Here is a 17,450-nt window from a genome sequence, read left to right as displayed (position 1 = left end):
GTGCGACCAGGTGCATGTGCATGTGTTTGTGTTGCTGGTATGTGGGTGTGGATGCATGTGTGGGGGCCGTGGGTGCTGAAGGTGAGGGGAGCCTGAAAGGCCCCGTGGACTCTGAGCCCAGGGGCTGATGGGCCCGAGCCGGCGCTGTGGGAAGCAAGGTGGACGTCCAGGTGGAGGAAGGCTGGAGACTCCAACTCCGGGCAGGAGGTGGTTGCCAGTCTGGGTCACAAAGGGTGCCTATGGGTGGGGGGCTAGAAGCAGGGAGAATGAGCCTGACCCTGAGCCCCGGCACCCAGGCAAGGCTTGGGGGGACGGTCCAGGTCAGCCAAGTGACAGTGGTGGGGGGACAGCGGCCCTGTGCCCGACAGCCCCAAGCTGAGCTGCAAACACTGCAGCTGACCTCACCCCTGCCTCACCACGGCTCTTGGACAGGTGTTACTCACCCATTTTATGGGGCAGAAAATGGAGGCCGAGGGAGGGGACCTGCCCGGGTCAGACCGCGAGTACAGCTGCTGGCGCCGCGTGGCTTATATGGCCGAGAAGCTGAACTTTACATTCCCTCTGACCCTGAGATTGGACAGCCTGGGCGCCAGCAGCTGCCACAGAGGGTGGTGTGGACGGGAGCTGGTGGCTGTAAACGGAGAGGAGACCAGGCTCCCCCTCAAGGAGATCAGGTTGGGGGAGGGAGGAAGGACACATGGCCCAGCTGCTGGGGGGGCATCTGCAGAAGCGGGGTGCACGCCCTCCCCACCCCTGCCACTAGGGTCTCCTCCCCCCACATACCTGCCTGAAGCCAGCCTGTGGGAAGGGCTCTTCCCCGCTGCCTGCCCGTGGAGGCAGAGCCTGACCCCCACCCCCTCTCTGCCCCCCTGGGCCTCCTGCTGAGCTCAGCCAGGTGCCCCCACCTGATAATGTTGGCCGCAGCCTTCCTCTCCTGGGTCAGCAGCTCTGGGTCGTGCATGACCTCCTCCAGGAAGCTGATCACCTTGCATCGCAGCTCGTCATTGGTCTCAAAGTCCTGCGGGGAAGACATGGTGGCTCTGGTCACTGCGCCCTGGCTGCCTGGTCCCTGTCCAGCCATACGTGGAGGCTGGAGTTTGTTTCTGCCCACGGAGGCTGGCTGCCTTGTCTTCCTTTTCCCTGGTTGCGCAGCCAGGCACCAGGGGGGCCTAAAGACCCTCAGGGGTAACACCCTGGGTGAGGGTAAGGGTCATCCCTGGCTGGCTGTGCCCCAAGGCCAGCGCCCTGGGGGCGCAGACAGAGCTGGAGGGAGGGACACAGGCTCCTGTCCCCTGGGATGTCCCCAGTGAGGCCCTGGGGCAGCCCCTTTTGGGAGTGCTGGATGGCTGGCCTGGGCCTTTCCCTCTGCTGCCCTGATGTCCTGCTTATCCTGCTTGTTGTCCAGGCAAAGGCTCCCGGGGCGGGGGCGGGGGGGCGCTGGTGCTGGGGCCTCCCACCCACCTGTGAGTGTTTGGAGACCCAGTGGCGGAGCACGTTCAGGACACGGTTGGTGGCCGCTCTGCGGATCACGAACTCCTTGTCCCCGTTCCTCTGGTCAGGGGGAAACCCTGGTGGCACAGGGGTTGGGGGGACATGAGGGCAAGAAGCCAAGCTCGGCTCTCGTTGGGGTACACAGGGCTGTGGCCGTGGCTGGGGGTGGGTGGCACCGGGCAGGGGCAGGAAGACACCCAGCCACCAGCCTCAGGGGGTGAGTGGTGAGGATGGAGGCCATGGCCTCTCTGGATGCAGTGCACCTGCCTCCGCCTCCACCACTGGAAGCTCTGGTCCTGGGGCCCCCGCTGCACCCCACCACAGGACCAGTGCCGTGCAGAGGTGGGTGCTGCGGGCTGGGGGCTTTACTGAGTAAGCAGGCTGGTGGGGTGTCGGCACTGCTCAAGGTGGGAGCAGTGAACCCCGGGCACCCAGACGGGACAGGTGCCCGTCGCTGCCGAGTGCAGCTGGGCTGAGCCCGGACAGGGCCATGAGCGGACCCCTCCCGTGTACCTGTGCTGGCCAGGGACATCCTCCGGTACTTCTCTTTGTTCGGGGTGCCCTCGTTGGCTCCCGCCGTGGCTATGGCAAAGGCAGAGGCCGCGGACAGGGCGCTGCGCGTGTTGTCCAGCTCCCGACATGAGGTCATGACCACCCCGTTGTTGTAGGAGAAGAGGGGGAACTCTGCGCAGGGAATGAAAGTGACCCTCAGGCTCTCTGGTCCCACCTGTGGCTCTTAGAAACCAGGGGTTCCCTCCGGAGCAGCCTCAAGGGGACAGCCTGTCTTCACTGCCCCCCCTGCCAAGGGCTTAGCAGGCGGAGGTGGGGCCGCTCCCCTGCTCAGGGCCTGGAGGGGGTGTGCCACCCCCAGGGTGGTCTCGGGGCAGGGAAAGCCCCCCTTCTCTGCTGAGCTGCTGCTGGTCCACAGGAAGTCCCCAGCCTGCTGCCCCGTCCACCTCTTCTGTTCTTTTACCCCTGTGCTCTGGGGGGCCTGGCTGCCTGCGGACGGCATCGTGTGATCCCTTACGCTCTCCGCCTACTGCGAATGAATGTCCAGTGTCCCGCGTCAGTAATTCCCACTGATGGGTTCCTGGGCCCAGGGGTGGGCTGGGCCCTGCCCTCCAGGCGCTGCCCGCCCCAGCAAGCTGTGTGGCCTCGGGTGAACTAGTTACCTTCTCTGCGCCTCTGGGCAACGGGGACGTTAACACCTACCTCAGAGGGTGTCAAGGTTACAGACGTGTATTAGTGTTGCGTGAAATGCTACACGCCCGCCATGGGTCGTCCGTGCTAAATAACACTTCGTTTTCAGCAGTCAGAGCTGGAGAACCTGCCTCTGGAAACCTATCCTGTCATCTTGTAAGTCTCTGGACGGAATTCCACACTCAGGATGAAGTAACAGCACTTACGCTGTAGCAGGCAAGGGATTTATTTTGAAAACTCAGAACTTATTTCTGATACTTGGCGCCCACGATTGGGCGGCCCTGGGACTCATGGGGTCTCCCTGGAAGGCCTGGACAGCCTGGGGATTTGGGACTCTGGCTGTACCTGGTCCGCGGGCTGGAGGCAGGAAGGGCCACCCGGGAGGTGAGCCAGAGTGCCTGCCCTGCCTGGGCACTGGGAGCCACTGCGAGGGGACCCCAGATGCCTCAGCATCATGAGGCAGGTGTCAGTGTCCTTCTTCGTTCCATAACCAGAAACCACCTGGCCTGCTCCACGGAGCTGCCCGACCACGGATGGACCCAGCCCAGGGCTCAGCAAATACCTGAGCCCGGTTCCCCATGAACCTCCTGCCCTCCTGCATTGGTGGCACCATCCGGTCTAGGGTTGGGGTGACTAGGCTACAGAGGGGCAGCTAATGCCTGGGCCCCGCCGTTGCCCTCGGGCTGTGACTCATGGCAGTGGCCCTGCACTCAGGGTCACTGGTCTCGCGATGGGGACGCCCACCAGCCTGTGCTCAGCGTGACTTGCTGCCCTCCCTGGCCTGGGCCTCCCGCGTCCTCTGAGAATCTGTGTGTCACTTCTGAGTGCTGGGCTGTACCTGAGGAATTTTTGCTTTTGACCGACTTTGGCGTCGTTGGCGATTTGGTTGGGGATGCCTCAGTGTCCCCGTCGTCACTCTGGGTTTGATCGTTATCGGACTCTTCCCTCACGGAGACTTCTGAGCCTGGGGAAGAGAAGAAATATGCCACGTCTCCAGGAGTCATTCGTTTAAACATTCAGGCCTATAATTTATTGAAGCAGATCACAGCAGGTTTGGGATTGACCTGTGATGACAGCATGACAGCTTTATTTGCCGTGGGGCCTGTGTCAACAGGGGCCATGAGTCTCCAAGATGGCTTTTTCCTCCCCAGGCTTCTCAGACCTAAAGGGGCACATCTGGGACCTCATCAGGACGCAGGTGCTGACTTGGGAGTCCAGGGGGTTGCACAGCCTTCATGTGCCCCCAGGGATACCCATGTGGCAGGTCATGGACCACACCCTGAGTAGTGAGGTGCTGTGCCCTGAGACCCCTCACTGTGTGTGTGCATGTGTGCATGTGAATGAGTGTGCCTGTGTGTACATGTTTGCGCAGTGTGCATGTGAATGCGTGTGCATGTGTATGCCCATGAATACAAGTGCACACATACATATGTGTGTGTACACATCTAAATATGAGTGCATGGGCATGTGTGTATGCATGTGTACATGTGTGAATGCAAGTGCATGCGCACATGTGCAGTCTAAATAGGAGTACATGTTCAAGCACGTGTGCATGTGCGTGCGTTTCATGTGTGTGCAAGTGCGTGAAGCATCTTCATTAGGATGACCACCTGCGCCCCCTGCCTGGGAAGTCCTGCTTTGCCCCTGTGGTCTCATGCCTCTCTGGTCACTATAAAAAGGGTCCTGGTTTTGGCGATAACTTGCAGTCTGCCCAACCTTGGGAGACTCGTGGTTTATGCACTTTGGAAAAAAGGGACGAGTTATGTTAAAAGTGAGCTCTTGGTCCAAAGCTCTTAATCTATCTGATCCTCAGTTTCCTCAACTGGAAAGTGAGTGAAATTACACTGTTTTAAGATCCAGACACACCTTCTCTTTAGAAACGAATGTTTGCACACACACGTGCACACACAATTCGGTGCACAATTACACAGGTTTTCGGGCCCCTTGATCACTGGCCGAGAAGCCCTGCATGAGACCACATTTCAGGACCGTCTCGTATGAAATTTCAGAATGTGACAAGCGCGGATTCATGGTGGGGTTTAGGTCATATGGTTTACCCCGTCCTTTGCACCCACAGGTTGGCATTTGGGGCTGTTCCCTTGGTGACAAACTTGGGTGCGCACATCACCTGTTTATTGTATGTGTCATGATGAAATGTCACTAGGGGACATGGGTCACTGGGTTTCCTCCCCAGCCATTCCTGTTGGCGGCGCTCCCTGCCTCCCCTCCCCTTGATGCACAGAGGAGAAATCCTGACCGACCTCAATGTCATTCCAAAGGCCTCTCCCTCAGGGCCTGGGGTGTGTGCTTCTGTGTGCACGTGTGCGTGCATGCATTCACACACATGCATGCACACTGCACCTGGGGTGCCCAGGATGTGTCCTGAGCTGAACTAAGAGAATGGACCGACCATCCAAAGAGACGCCCTCTGGAACAGTCAGGAGCACGGAGAGTAGGGAGTTTGCAGCCAGTCCCTCCTGGTCTCTGCGCTGTCCCCACACTGAGTGCCGGCTGTCCTGATCACACCATGCTCTACCCTGCTCTGGTCCTGCCTGCTCCACTGTGCTCCCTTCCTTCTGGTGAAAATCTAGATTTCCTGGGACCCCAGAAAGCCTACTCTAACTCTGCAGACAGTGTCCCCAGCCCACCTCTGGTGCCCCTTGAACATCCCTTGAACACAGTACATCAGACATCTCCACGTTCATGCGTGGTCGTGTTGCTTGGCCGCATCGTGAATCCCAGCGTGAAGAAGCTAGGTCTGGTGGCCTCTTCTCTCCCGGGCCTGCCAGGGGCCAGGTCAAGGACCCGCCCCACAGACAGACAGACCCGGGGGATGCACGACAAAGTGGCATTGTTAGGCACCTGACCACAGAATCGCTCATCAGATGCCCTGGGGTCCCTGCAGGCTGGGCTTGCACGTGTGTGGCCACCTCCTGCCCAGACTCTGCCTGCCACCACCATCTGCTGGGACGCCCAAGCCCTCCTGCCCTGGGGCAGCCTGGCAGGGCCTGGGGCCAAGGGGATGGCTTGGCCCGCACATCCACTCACTCTGCTTGCTGAGAGCCACGGGCTCTTCGGGCTTCTCAGTGGCCGTTTCACCTTCGTCTGGAATCTTGTTGGCAAAGCTGCTGGATACGAAGAGCTTGCTGGTGTCCAGCGTGGCCTTGCTGAAAGGGGACACGGCCGAGTACAGGCTGGTGTAGCCGTTGGAGCTGCAGCTGAGGGCGGCCAGGTCCAGGGCCTTGCCGCCCGTGATGATGGGGATGTTCAGCGACAGCTTCCGCCGGCGGCTGGGGGACGACGTCTTGGTGATGGACAGGGGTGGCGGCGAGGAGAACTTGCGTGTGGCGCGCGGGGACTTGGGAGGGTCACCATACAGAAGCTTGTTGTTCTGGCCGCTGGCGAATAAGAGCTCTAGTGATCTGTGGGGTGGGCGGAGGCAGAGACCAAGGGTCAGCGTGGGCCTGGCTGCCCTCCCAGGCCAGGGGGCTTTCTGTGTCCGCTGGGGCTCCGGGGGCGGCAGGACATAGGGGGCCACCTTGTGACTGATGCCCACCCGGCACCGCTCGCCTGGATGCACTCCTTGAACAGCCGTCTGGGAGAAGCTGCAATTGCAGAAACAGACCCCAGGGCATGATTCGTGGAAACAGAAGCTGTGAGCAGACAGGTGCTACTGGGTGGGGGGCACAGCCTCACTGCTGGGAGCAGAACCACTAATTTGAATTGAGGAGCCTGACCCCCTCGGCCTCGGGCCTTCGCTCAGCTCGGATCTGGCCTCTGCCAGGTCAGGACGACTTTGTCCTGATTCCCTGCTGAATTCTGCATCGTGCAAGCCCTTCCGTGGATACGCTGCACCCTGAGTTGGAAACTTCCCAATATTGCTTTTGGGGGACACTTCATTGGGAAACATCCCTGGTGTTTTGCTAGGATTGCAAGGGTTGCAGGGAAAACACTTCCTTTGCCCACTCTGGCTGGTTGTGTCCTTGACACCCTAGGAATCGAGGCCAGTTTCAAGTGCCACTCTTGGGACACCTGGCATCTGGGCCAATCCTCTGAGCAGGTGCGTTTGAGTGGACACAGGGCCAAGGGGCAGTGTGATGACATGGTGTGGCCACAGGTCTGCATGTGCAAGTAAGTGTCCCATCTTGTGGTCTGGGCAGGGTCATGGCCTTCCAGGGCACGCTGAGCCTATGGATGCCCCACCTCGACCTCACACAGGTCCTGAGGGTGCTTATGGGTGGGGAGGCTGAGGCTCAGAGACAGGACACCGCCCGGCTCCAAACCCCAAGTCCTCTGCCCGTCACCAGGGCGCTCGACCAGACTCAGGGCAAGCCTGGGGCAGGGGTGGAAGGCAGGGTCTCCCAGCAATCCTGGTTGTGCCCCTACCTCCTCATACCGGGGCCCACGCCGCAGGGCCAGGCTGGAGGCGGCTGACACGCATGTGATAATACACTCAGACATGTGGACCGGGTCTGTGTTCTGCAGATGACAGGCCTTCTCTGGGCCCCTGGGAATAGTCTCCTTCTCCACGTGTGAACCCAGCCTAGATCGGGGTCTGTCCAGCTCTCTCGGGGCCCCTGGAAAGTTGGCTGCTAAGGTTTCAGAGGGTCAGAGGAGAGAGACAGCCCTGCCCTGCCCTGCCCTGGTGAGGCCAGAGCAGGTAGGCAGTGAGTGCTGGAGTGGCCAGGCTGAGGAAGTGGGGACACGGGGGTGCACTCGGGCAGGTGGCTGCTCTGGCAGCAGAGGTATCAGGGGGAAGAGGATTCTTAGAGCCACCAGGCCTTGTGGCCCCTCCTCACATCTTGGGCTCTCATTTGGAACCAGTGTGCCTGCCCAGTGGCCGCGGGGAGCCAGTAGGACATCTGCTCTGCTCCCGTAGCCCTAGCGCTGAGGCTCCTGCCCTGTCTCACCCCAGGGTGAGGGGCATTCGGTGGTGGCTCTGAGGCTTGGTAGGGGTCGGCCGGCCTGTCCACCGCAGAGGTCTGGGCAGAAAAGGAACACCCCTGCTGGTCCCTCCCACTTCCTGACAAGTCCTCCCTGGAGCTGTGAGGTCCCTCGGGTCCCAGGCCCCGAACTTGGCAGGCCACAGGGCAGCTCTCGGGATTTGGCCTCGCTGTGCTGATGACAATCCACAGCAGCCTTCCCTGTGCATTTCAGCTGCACTGCAGGCACGCCTGGGTCACACCTGGGGTCACTCCCTGCCATGCCTCTCCGTACTGCCCCCACTGGGGTAACTACCAGGTGAAGTGGGGTAAGGGCTGGGCTAAGAGGCTGGTGCCCAGCGGTGGGACTGGTGGCTGGCCCGTCTGCAAAGCCCTACTGACTCTGCCACTCTAGGCTGGCTCCTGGGCTGACCCTTCGGGTTCTCACCTGGCAGGGGCCCAGGGCTCACGGTGACCCACCGGGCCCCTCGAGGCTTGGCCAGAGCTGGGGGTGGGCAGTTGAACAGCGGTTGGAGCAGGGCAGCGAGGAGCGCAGGAGGAAAAGCAGAGTGAGGGCCAGTGCCACCCTGCCCGCTGTCCGGGCTCACACACGGGGCTGCACGTGTACTGGATGACCCAGGGCCCTGGCTCCTGCCCCCACTCACCCCGGACGTCCAGGGCCCCTGGGGCGGGTCTCCAGCCTCTGTGGGTGCTGGCTGGCTGTGCCAGACCCTGTGGGCTGAACAGGGTGCCCTTTCTCTCTGGAGCAGGGTGGGGTCCCAGCAGGGAAGGGCCAAGGGTCTTTGCCTCTCTGTGTCCTTCTGTCCACCCTCCCACCCTCCCGTTATTTCTCCCTCACCCCTGCTTTCTGAACTGGGAAGGTGGGGAAGTGCTGCCCTCTGGGGACAACTGAGAGAGGTGAGGGCAGGGAGGGCAGGGCGGTGTTCCCTCGAAACTCCATCCCCGCTGAGGGCCTGCAGGCAGAGATGCCTGGGCCAGTCCACCCTCTCTACCCTTGCAGAGGGGCTGCCTGGTTCCTGGGGTGCCCCACGCCACCCCCCCAACTCAGGTCACAGGCTCTGCAAGCCCCTGCACGCCAAGCTCGCTCCTCTCCCAGCCTGGAAGGTCGGGAGGTGCCGATAGGGAGGAGGCGGCACTGCCCACCTGGCGGGGATGGCGCTGATGGGCTTCCTGTAGATGGTGATGAGCTTGTCCAGGACCACGACGGCCGTGGTGAAGACGCGGTACGAGTGCAGGAACGTGTTGAGGAAGTCGATGCTCAGGAAGCGCAGGTCCGTGAGCCGTTCCAGCAGCCGCCCCACGCTGGCGTACCGGATCTGCAGCACTTTGCACGAGTTCATGGTCTTGCTGAAGCGAATGTCTACGTCATCGCAGTACAAGGAGGCGTCGGATCTGCGGAGGGAGGGACGGCCACGGGGAGGTGGGGTCTGAACTCGCGAGCCACGGCTGCCTCCTGCCCGGTCCCAGTCTCCCCGGCGCGCACCCGCCAAGGTCAGGTGGCTGGACGGGCGGGCGGCCGACTATGGGGACGAGGACAGCCTGGGGGAACGACACTGAGCAAGAATGGGACGCTGGTTCTAGGTCCCACTTACCCGACACAGAACTCCTAAAAATTCTGGACAAAACGTAATGAATTTACAAATAATGTCGCTAAGACAGGATTACAGGGAAATCTGGCCACAGATGTTCACAGCTCTGCGATTCGTCATTGCCCCAAAGCAGAGGCGACCCTGGGGTCCACCTGCTGGTGAGAGAACAGCTGGCGGGGGGAGGTCTTTCCACACGTGGAGGGTTGCGCAGCTGTGACAGGGCACCGAGTGTGGGGAAGGGCTCCAGCACGGTGGGTCTTGAGAACATGCCAAGCGAGGGAATCCAGAAACCGTCTGCGTAGCATAGGACTTCATTTATACTAAATGTCCCAACAGCCAAGTCTCCAGACACAGAAAGTAGGCAGCTGACTGCCCGGGGATGAGGAGCTGACCGCTAACACGCACGGGGATTTGGGATGATGCAATCAAGCAGTGGTGATGTTCGCGCAGCATGGTGATGCACAAAGTCCACCGAGCCTCACACATTAAAAAACTGAGTTTTATATTACACAAATTATGTCTCAGCAAAAACTGAGTAGGTACAAAGAAGCTCCAAGGGAAATCCTTGGGGCCAAACAGGAAGAGAATTTGGAAAACCAGTTGCTGCTTGACACGTCTCTGGGCATCAGCTGCTGGTGGACATGGAGTATCTGGGGTTTCCATGGGGAAGGACAAGGCCTTGGGGCCTTGGGGAGGGGGCGTTGGAGTGAGGCCTCCATAGAAGGTGGAGGCCCGGGTGGTGGCCTCAGAAGGTCTACCTGGGAGAGGGAGATGGAGCCCAGGCTCTGGGTGTGGGGGGGAGGGGAAGAGGACAGAACACAGAGCACGCTTGGGTGCACTGTCTGCTCTTTCCATGGCTTCGAGGTACAGGCGCACACAGGCTGTGGTCTAGGAGCCCCTGACAGTGTGAGGGGAGGGCCCAGGCTATGGCAACCCCAGGGCACAGCTCATCCACGCCCTGCAACATATTCTCTGATAAATCCCCCTGGAAAATGAGCTCACAAACCACAATCAAGAGCCACACAAGGAATCACACATGAATTGCTGTGTTCTGGCCTCAAGAGCCTGATAATCCTCCTACTTTCTCTGACCAGGAATGCCTCCCACCCTCAGCACCCCCACGGCTAGAGAGCCACTCCGATGAGGCCAGCTTGCCATGTCCCTGGTTAGGACCCTCCAGCCCTGAGTGGCTCACCTTGCCAGCCTCTGCAGGGCAGGTCATGCTCCCCTGACCTACCCCTGGCTGCCTACTGAAGAATTAGGGTCTGTCTTCAGCCAGTGCTGATGGTTGGACCTCAGGTACTTGACTAAGGTGAGACCCTTGGAGTTCGGCAGGTATCCCAGACTGGACCTTCCAGAGCCCTGCCCCCCTGGCTACAGTGATTTCTGCATGGTGTGGGAGTCCAGACGGAGCAACCTGACTCTTCTGGGACCTTCCACATTGATCTGGGGGCAGCACGTCTAGGACAGGTGACTGACCAGGTCCCAGGGATCTAAGGACCTGACCAAAGGGCTGCACTGCTACATGCCTCTCCGAGGTGGGGGAGCTTGAGGTCGGGGGCATCTCCAGGTGCAGTGGGAACCAGCAGCCCTGACAGTGGTCCCACACAAAGTGCCCTGGGCGCTGGCCACAGGAGGGGGTGGGTGGGTGGGTGCGGTGCTCTGTCCCTCTCACTGCGTGGCTCCATCCTGACTTGAGCAGCTGTGGTTTTGCCCTTCAGGACGTCATGAATCCCTGAATCACGGTTTCCGTTTTGGCGTGGCTGCCGAGCAGCCTGGAGTTCAGTGTGGCGCTGACCCCAGCAGGGGCCACAGCAAGCGTGCTTACCCCCACCTCCCGGGGTTTCGATTTCTATCTCTTCTCTCTGTTGTGTTTGCCCTTCATCCCGACACACCGGCAGTGGTACTTTATTGGGCAGCTCTCACATACGGGCACTAGGCTGCCTTAAGCCTCTTTTGTGTCCTGGGACACGATCAGAAGGATATAGAATAAGCAAATAAATAAACGATGTTACTGAAAAGATAAGCTTGGAAATCTTATCAAAATGAGCTTTCAGGGGGAAAAGCATGTAAAGATAGACGAATTCGGCTCATAATGGCTGTCATGGCAGCAACAGGTGCAGTGTCTGTGGTCTAGTTGGAAGAACCAGAGCTTGGGGTCAGAACACACGGTTTCAACTGACACCTGTCACCGTCATGTCCCACGTGTCTGAGACACGCTGCTAATTCTCCTGGCCTTCCCTTCCTGATCTGTAACATGGACACAGTAAGGTCTGCCTCATAGGCTTCCGCAGGTATTTAATAAAGTGAGCGACCTCTGGGACCTAGAGCAGACTGCGGTGCTCCGTTTGTGTGGGTAGTAAATGGTGTCTCCTGGGGGGTCACCTGTCCAGGGGTGCAGACGCTGCCCTTTCAGGGCCTTCTCTGGACACAGCCCTGGGGTTTGAGACATTCATGGGAAAGCAAACCACCTTTATCGAGTGCCTTCCATGAGCAGGGCAGCAGGGATTCCTTCTCAGGGTGAGAAAAGTCTGGAAAAGCCACAGAGCAGTTTGGATGGACCTTCCTGAACCCCTTCCAGGGAAACGTTGCTGCATGACTCAGACGCTTTAGATAATTTGGCTTTGTGTTTCTTCCAGGACTCAGGAAAACACACAATGATCTGAGATCACAAAGATTTACTGGGAGCCAACTACAAGACTGGCATCAGAGGAGCCAGCGGCCTAGGCGCTTTGGAGTCAGTGGTGTGATGCCCTGACAGCACCTGAGAAACCGTCCCAGCTCCAGCAACGACAGCAGCAGCTAAGCCCACGAGGGACAAGGTAGCTGTGCACAGAGGGACCTGGCAAGGCGCCAGGAGCCTCCAGAGGAAGGAGAGATGTGGGCGCCAGAATGAAAGAAAAGCAGGAGAATGAATGAGCAGGAGACGTGTCTGCAGGCGGGGAGCACTCCAGTCGCAGTGTCCAGGCTGTCCCAGGAACACTGACATCTCCCATGCCAGACCCTGTGTGTCCAGCCCAGGCCCGGCAGCCTAATGGCAACTGCGGACGCGCTCTGGCAGCTGTTTGCTTTGAGCACCTTCTCTTTGGGCTCCTCCTGTGTCTAGACACAGCCTGGTCCCCTGTCTCCTCTGCTCCAAGCAGGCCGTCATCGTTGGCAGTCACAGGGCCTCTGTCCCACTGTGCAAACCTGTCCTGGACTTCAGGTCCCATCTGCAACCCAGGAGAGTGTGCTGAGAGGGCATGAGCTCCGATGATTCCCACACAGCCTGGCCTACAAGAGGGTTGTAGTCCACGAGCAGCATCCGCCACCGAGTTCCGGGTCCTGGGCCAGACATTTGTCGGCCCTGCAAAAAGTGGTCTTCAGTCCTGCACGACCCTGGTGCTTTCTGACTGGAGGCTCAGCCCTGCTTCTCTCTTCACACTTGTCCACTTCTGGACGAGAGGTCCAAGCACATCCCATCTCCAGGAGAGTCCTTGGGTCCTTGAGGCCACACACTGGGGCCCTCAGCTCTGTGCATGGCGCCAGACCCTTCTCTTGTCCATGTCTACCAGCGTCCACACTCCAGAGCACCTTGACTCCCTGCGTCAGGGAGGCAGCAGGGGACTTCGTGCCTCCTTGTACTGCAAACCCCGAATCAGGACAGTCCTGACTCTGTCTGACATGGGGACTGTGCCTGGAACTCAGAAGCTGGTGGGCACAGATGCAGGGGGTGACCCCTTGTCACTGGCCATCCAGCCAGGCCCTTGGTCCCCACTCACTCCCCGTCAGAGGGGTGACTTGGGGCATAATCTACAGCCTCACGGGAGGAGGATGCTGCATATGGCCTGAGCCGTGACCCCGCCCCCTGGGGGCAGTGGGTCCTAGGCGGTCACTTTGGTTTGGATACTCCCTTTACTCTGTCACTGTCAGAGTTTAAAACTCGCTATTTTTCCTTCACAGGTGATGCCTTGCTCACTTTTGTACCTTGATGATACGTCCTCAGCAGAAAATGAGAGTGGGCACCTACCATGTGCTTCCCCGTAATTCCACATGTGATTTTAATTTGCTCGTTAAAACAAATACCCCTATGCCTCTCTGCACCCGAGAAAGACGGGGTGCCAGCTGCTGCCCTGGGGCCATGAGAATTCAGCCAGGTTCTTGCGCCTGCGGCCTGGGCTCAAGCCGGCAGGGTCTGCTCAGGATGCACCCTTCCCAGAATGGGTCATCTGAGGCATCGCCCTCAACCACAAAAACGACGCCAGCTCTTTGTATAGAAAACAAAAACCACAAATGCAACCTCCACCTACCCCCAAATGGGAGAACAAACCCAGGAGACTGGAAGAGAGCATCACCCTCTCCCACTTACAGGTGAGAGCGGGAGCGGGGGACCAGCTCTTCCTTCCAAACCTGCCAGCCCCGGCCGGACCCAGCACATTCACAGGGCAGAACGACACCTCGCCATCAAATCCAGAAGCTTCAGAGAGCTTGTGTGCATGACCCTGTCTAGGCCTCTCTGGACCTGTCCTCACCGAGGCGCCAGGTGGGCACCTTCACATACCCGCTGAACGATGCACCTGCTGCTCCCTGGGGCACCCCTTGAAGCATCAGAGCAGCAGGTCACTCAGGTGTCTTTGGCTACATGGCCTGGTGAGATGTGGGCCCCGGCACAGTTCACGCAGCATCACCAGGTTCCGAGGTCAGAGGTTCGGACAGAGGCCAGAGAGCCAGCCGGCTGCCCCTGCCCCTGCCCCTGCCCGGGTGCAGGGTTGGGGCAGGAAGGACGGTGGAGGGCGGTGGAGAGCAGGAAGGAGGGTGGGAGGATGGGGAGCAGGAAGGCAGAGCAGCCTGGAGCTCCGGCCGCATGCCCAGTGGACCGGTCCCCGCGGTCGTTCAGACACGGTGGACCTAGAGCCTGTGTATTTGAAGTGTTCTCATTTTGTAATCAGGAAAAACAAATAGTTATGAAAATAAATGCATAAAGCTTCGCTCCTGTTATCGTTTAAACAGCTGACCACAAAAATCCACGTTTTAAAACAATAAACACTAAGCCGGAGCCCTCATTCAAATAGACGTTAACTTAAACCAGTGGACAGACACCCCCAAGCCCCAGAGACGTGGCCCGGTGCCTTGGAAGCCGTTGCTGTCGCTGTGGCCGTGGGGCCGTGTCTGGACGGCGGCCAAGCCTGTGGGCATCAGCGCACTTACTTGATCATCTGTGGCACAGTGACCTTGGAGTTCTCCTCAAAGGCGTTCATCATGAGCCCATTGCACCGGATGTTATCCACACACTGGAAGCAGAGGGGTCAGAGCCCTGGGTCAGAGCCCTGGCTGCCATCCTGCCACCCCGGGGCTGCAGTAGCCATTCGAGGGAGCGGCTTGCAGCCCACCTGATGAGGGATCCTCATGCTGGCAAGGGCAGGGTGGCCGCAGCTTCCTTCACATGGACCGAAGCCACCTCTTGCCTCAGTGACCTTTTGGGGACTCACCTGACCTCCCTGAGCCTCACGTCCCTAACTCGGAAGTGGGGATAACAGGCCCTACTTGGCTGGGTCACTGGCAAAGGGAGGCGCTGACCTGGCCACCCTGTTGTTGACCTCTGGGGTCTGGGTGAAGGGCAAGGTCAGGTCCTCCGGGGTCACAGGGTGGCTTTCCTAGAGGCTGACCTAGCAGGGCCCCCATGCCCCCGCGCACATTCCCACACACTAGAGCCTCCATTCAGCCCACGGCTACGTGATAAGGCCGCAAACCCCACCCGGGAGGACATGCCTGTGTTTATTCAGCCTCTGAAAGCTCAAACTCCACGTTCCACTTTGAATAAGAAGGACCCACCCAAACGAAAGGATACGTCCTATGGTGGGGGGCTCTCCTTTCCCCTAGCCCCCTCACACCGCCCCCACCCCAAGCCTTTATATCTTTGCTGCAGGAGGGCTGCTTCTGGGCATGAGGGCAGGGGCGCGCCTGAGTCTCCTCGTTTTGAGGATGCACATGCTGGGGCAGCGCATCATCACCAGAATGTGGCCGGGGAGGCCCAGTTGTCTGCTGTGGACCAGTGTCCCATCAAGCCTAGGCCCCTGGTTCTTCGGGGTGGGGGTGGGGTCTGTCAGAGGAATGTTCTGGTTCCTTGTGTTCCCAGCCCGGCATCTCCAACCCACAGCTCTGGGGCTATCTCCAGCTCTGGCCTGGGCTCTCCCGAGGCGTCAGAGGGCCCTGGGGAAGGTTGGGTGCGGGGCGGTGGCGGGAGGGGGGGGGCGGCTGGACGCCCATGGGCATCAGCACTGTCCCCTAGTTTCTGCTCTTCCAGCTTTTTCTGGGGCACGCAGGGAGCTCTGAGGACATAAGTCAGAATGAGCAGACGCCTGCTACATGGGACCCCGACCTGCCCCCAGCATTTCGAGATGGGCACTAGGCTGGAGGGCTGGGGGGCGGTGGGCACTTGGGGCAGCCCAGGAATGGGGCATCAAAATCTGGGGGGGTCCACCGTTAGAGAGAGTGGAGCCCCGAGTGGGGGGAAGGCCCAGCTTCATGGTCAGCTGCTCCCCAGCACGCTCAGCCACGCTGCAGAGGGCAGGCCTCAGAGGAGCTCCTCTGCTGTGGGGACAGCAGGGCCGTGCTAACCCGGGGAGAGGCCTGTCCTGAAGCCTGGGGCCACAGACAGGCTGTTCCAGACTCACATCTCTGCCCTGGTCCTGGGTGCCCTCTGCCCTCTGGGTCTGCTCAGGGGTCCCTGGGAAATCTGCCCTTTCCGGTGAGCTGCTCCCAGTGGGGTGCACGACCTCAGCGCTCGTGCAGGTGAAGTTGCAGGTAACCCTCCTCTCTGTGTAGCTGACACTAGGCCTTGTGGGGCCCTTCCTCTCTCTCCAGCTCTGATATCCAGCACCCTGGAGTTGTGGTGCTCAGACTTTTCTGTGCATGCCTGTGGCCTGGGGCAGGTGCTAAAAGACAGATTCCAGGTACCAGAGATTCAAATCTGGGAAGTCTGCAGGAGGCTCAGGGAAGCTCAAGAATCTGGAGTTTAAAAAATCACCATAGGGCATGACCCAGGTGCCAGGGATTCCCTGCCCACGCTCTGCCAACGGGAGGGGACCTGGGCCTCAGCTGTGGCTGTCACTGGACCCAGAGGACACTTGCGTCTTTTCCATTAGAGCCTTTTCTGTTAGAGCTGCCCCCGCGTCCCAAATCAGCTCAGGCACGAAGAGACCATGGGCTTCCAGGAGCAGGCGCCTTGCTCACCTGGCTGATGTCACTGGTCCATGCTGCCTTCTCCTGTCTGGACGAGGCCACGAGGATGACCGTGAAAGGCGGGGAGTCTTTGGGCTCCACCCCGATCTTAAAATCCAAGTGGTCTATGTCTTGGCTGGATCCTTTGGCTTCCAGTCGCAAAACACGGAGTTAGCAGAATAAGTGGGGACATTTTAACGATGACCTTCCTGTCCTACCCGCTGGCGAGGGCCCTGCAGCTGCCGGGTACCAGGCCACATGCTGCCTATAGAACTTTCTCTCCCCCTATGGCGATGGACCCCCACTCCAGAGATGGGCAGACGTGGGGCGAGGCGCGGCTGACGGCACGCGGGGCCATCCAGCAGCAGAGCCAGTGTTACCTGGCGGGCGGTGGAAGTCCCCACGGAGGACGTCCTGGGGTCAGGGCAGCAGTGGCGAAGCCAGGACTGGAACTGGCCTCACTGCCAGGCCCTCCCACCACCCCCTAGGTGATACTGGGGCCTGAAGGGGAACTTCGGATCTTCAATTTTTATGAGCAGGACTGGACATTTAGCTCAATTTAGAGCTCCCCAGAGCCAAAGTGTGTTCTGGGCATTTTTATTCTTGCTTTCAACCGAAAAACTTGAACTCTGGGAGGCTGTTTATTTGGACAGACCAAGATCACAATTTATGGATGCTGTTTGGGATGCCCATGTTACCCAGGGTACAGAGAGCGTGGCTGAATGAGGAAGGGCCCTGCTCTGTTGTCACGGGCCATGTGACCTTGGGCGGCTGCCTTTCCTGCCCCCACTGCCGACGTCCTCCATGAGTAGACAGGATGTCTCTGGGGCCCCCACGCCTTCCAGCTCTGACACTTGAGGGTTTTAGGGTTCCCTGCTGGGCCCGGGACCACCTGTTCTGTGTGGTGGCTCAGGGATGGGACAGTGCCAACCTCTGTGAGGAGTGGGGTGCCTGGTGTGAGCGTGTTGAGTGAGGAACATGGGGGCCAGCCCTCTACCGCCTATGGCCCTGGAGCACTCCCGGTGGA

General features: G+C 59.7%; 1 protein-coding gene across 2 annotated transcripts in view; it reads right to left on the bottom strand.

Moving 5' to 3' along the window:
- Positions 1 to 17,450, bottom strand: part of RASGRF1 (Ras protein specific guanine nucleotide releasing factor 1) — a 93,324-nt gene that overhangs the window by 23,053 nt on the left and 52,821 nt on the right. The window contains exons 12-20 of one of the 2 annotated variants that reach the window (XM_041751359.1): positions 16,436 to 16,572; positions 14,411 to 14,493; positions 8,778 to 9,026; positions 8,062 to 8,118; positions 5,740 to 6,113; positions 3,530 to 3,655; positions 2,005 to 2,175; positions 1,462 to 1,568; positions 906 to 1,018 (exon numbers count right to left, since the gene is read on the bottom strand). In XM_041751359.1, coding sequence (XP_041607293.1) covers positions 906 to 1,018; positions 1,462 to 1,568; positions 2,005 to 2,175; positions 3,530 to 3,655; positions 5,740 to 6,113; positions 8,062 to 8,118; positions 8,778 to 9,026; positions 14,411 to 14,493; positions 16,436 to 16,572 — 1,417 coding nt within the window. The remainder of the gene's footprint in view (positions 1 to 905; positions 1,019 to 1,461; positions 1,569 to 2,004; positions 2,176 to 3,529; positions 3,656 to 5,739; positions 6,114 to 8,061; positions 8,119 to 8,777; positions 9,027 to 14,410; positions 14,494 to 16,435; positions 16,573 to 17,450) is intronic. The other variant, XM_041751360.1, reaches the window with a different exon arrangement.

This window comes from Vulpes lagopus, chromosome 4 (assembly GCF_018345385.1).
Source record: "Vulpes lagopus strain Blue_001 chromosome 4, ASM1834538v1, whole genome shotgun sequence".
Classification (NCBI taxonomy): domain Eukaryota; kingdom Metazoa; phylum Chordata; class Mammalia; order Carnivora; family Canidae; genus Vulpes; species Vulpes lagopus.
The sequence above is the reverse complement of the archived record's forward strand: the minus strand, read 5'-3'. Positions and strand labels throughout refer to the sequence as shown.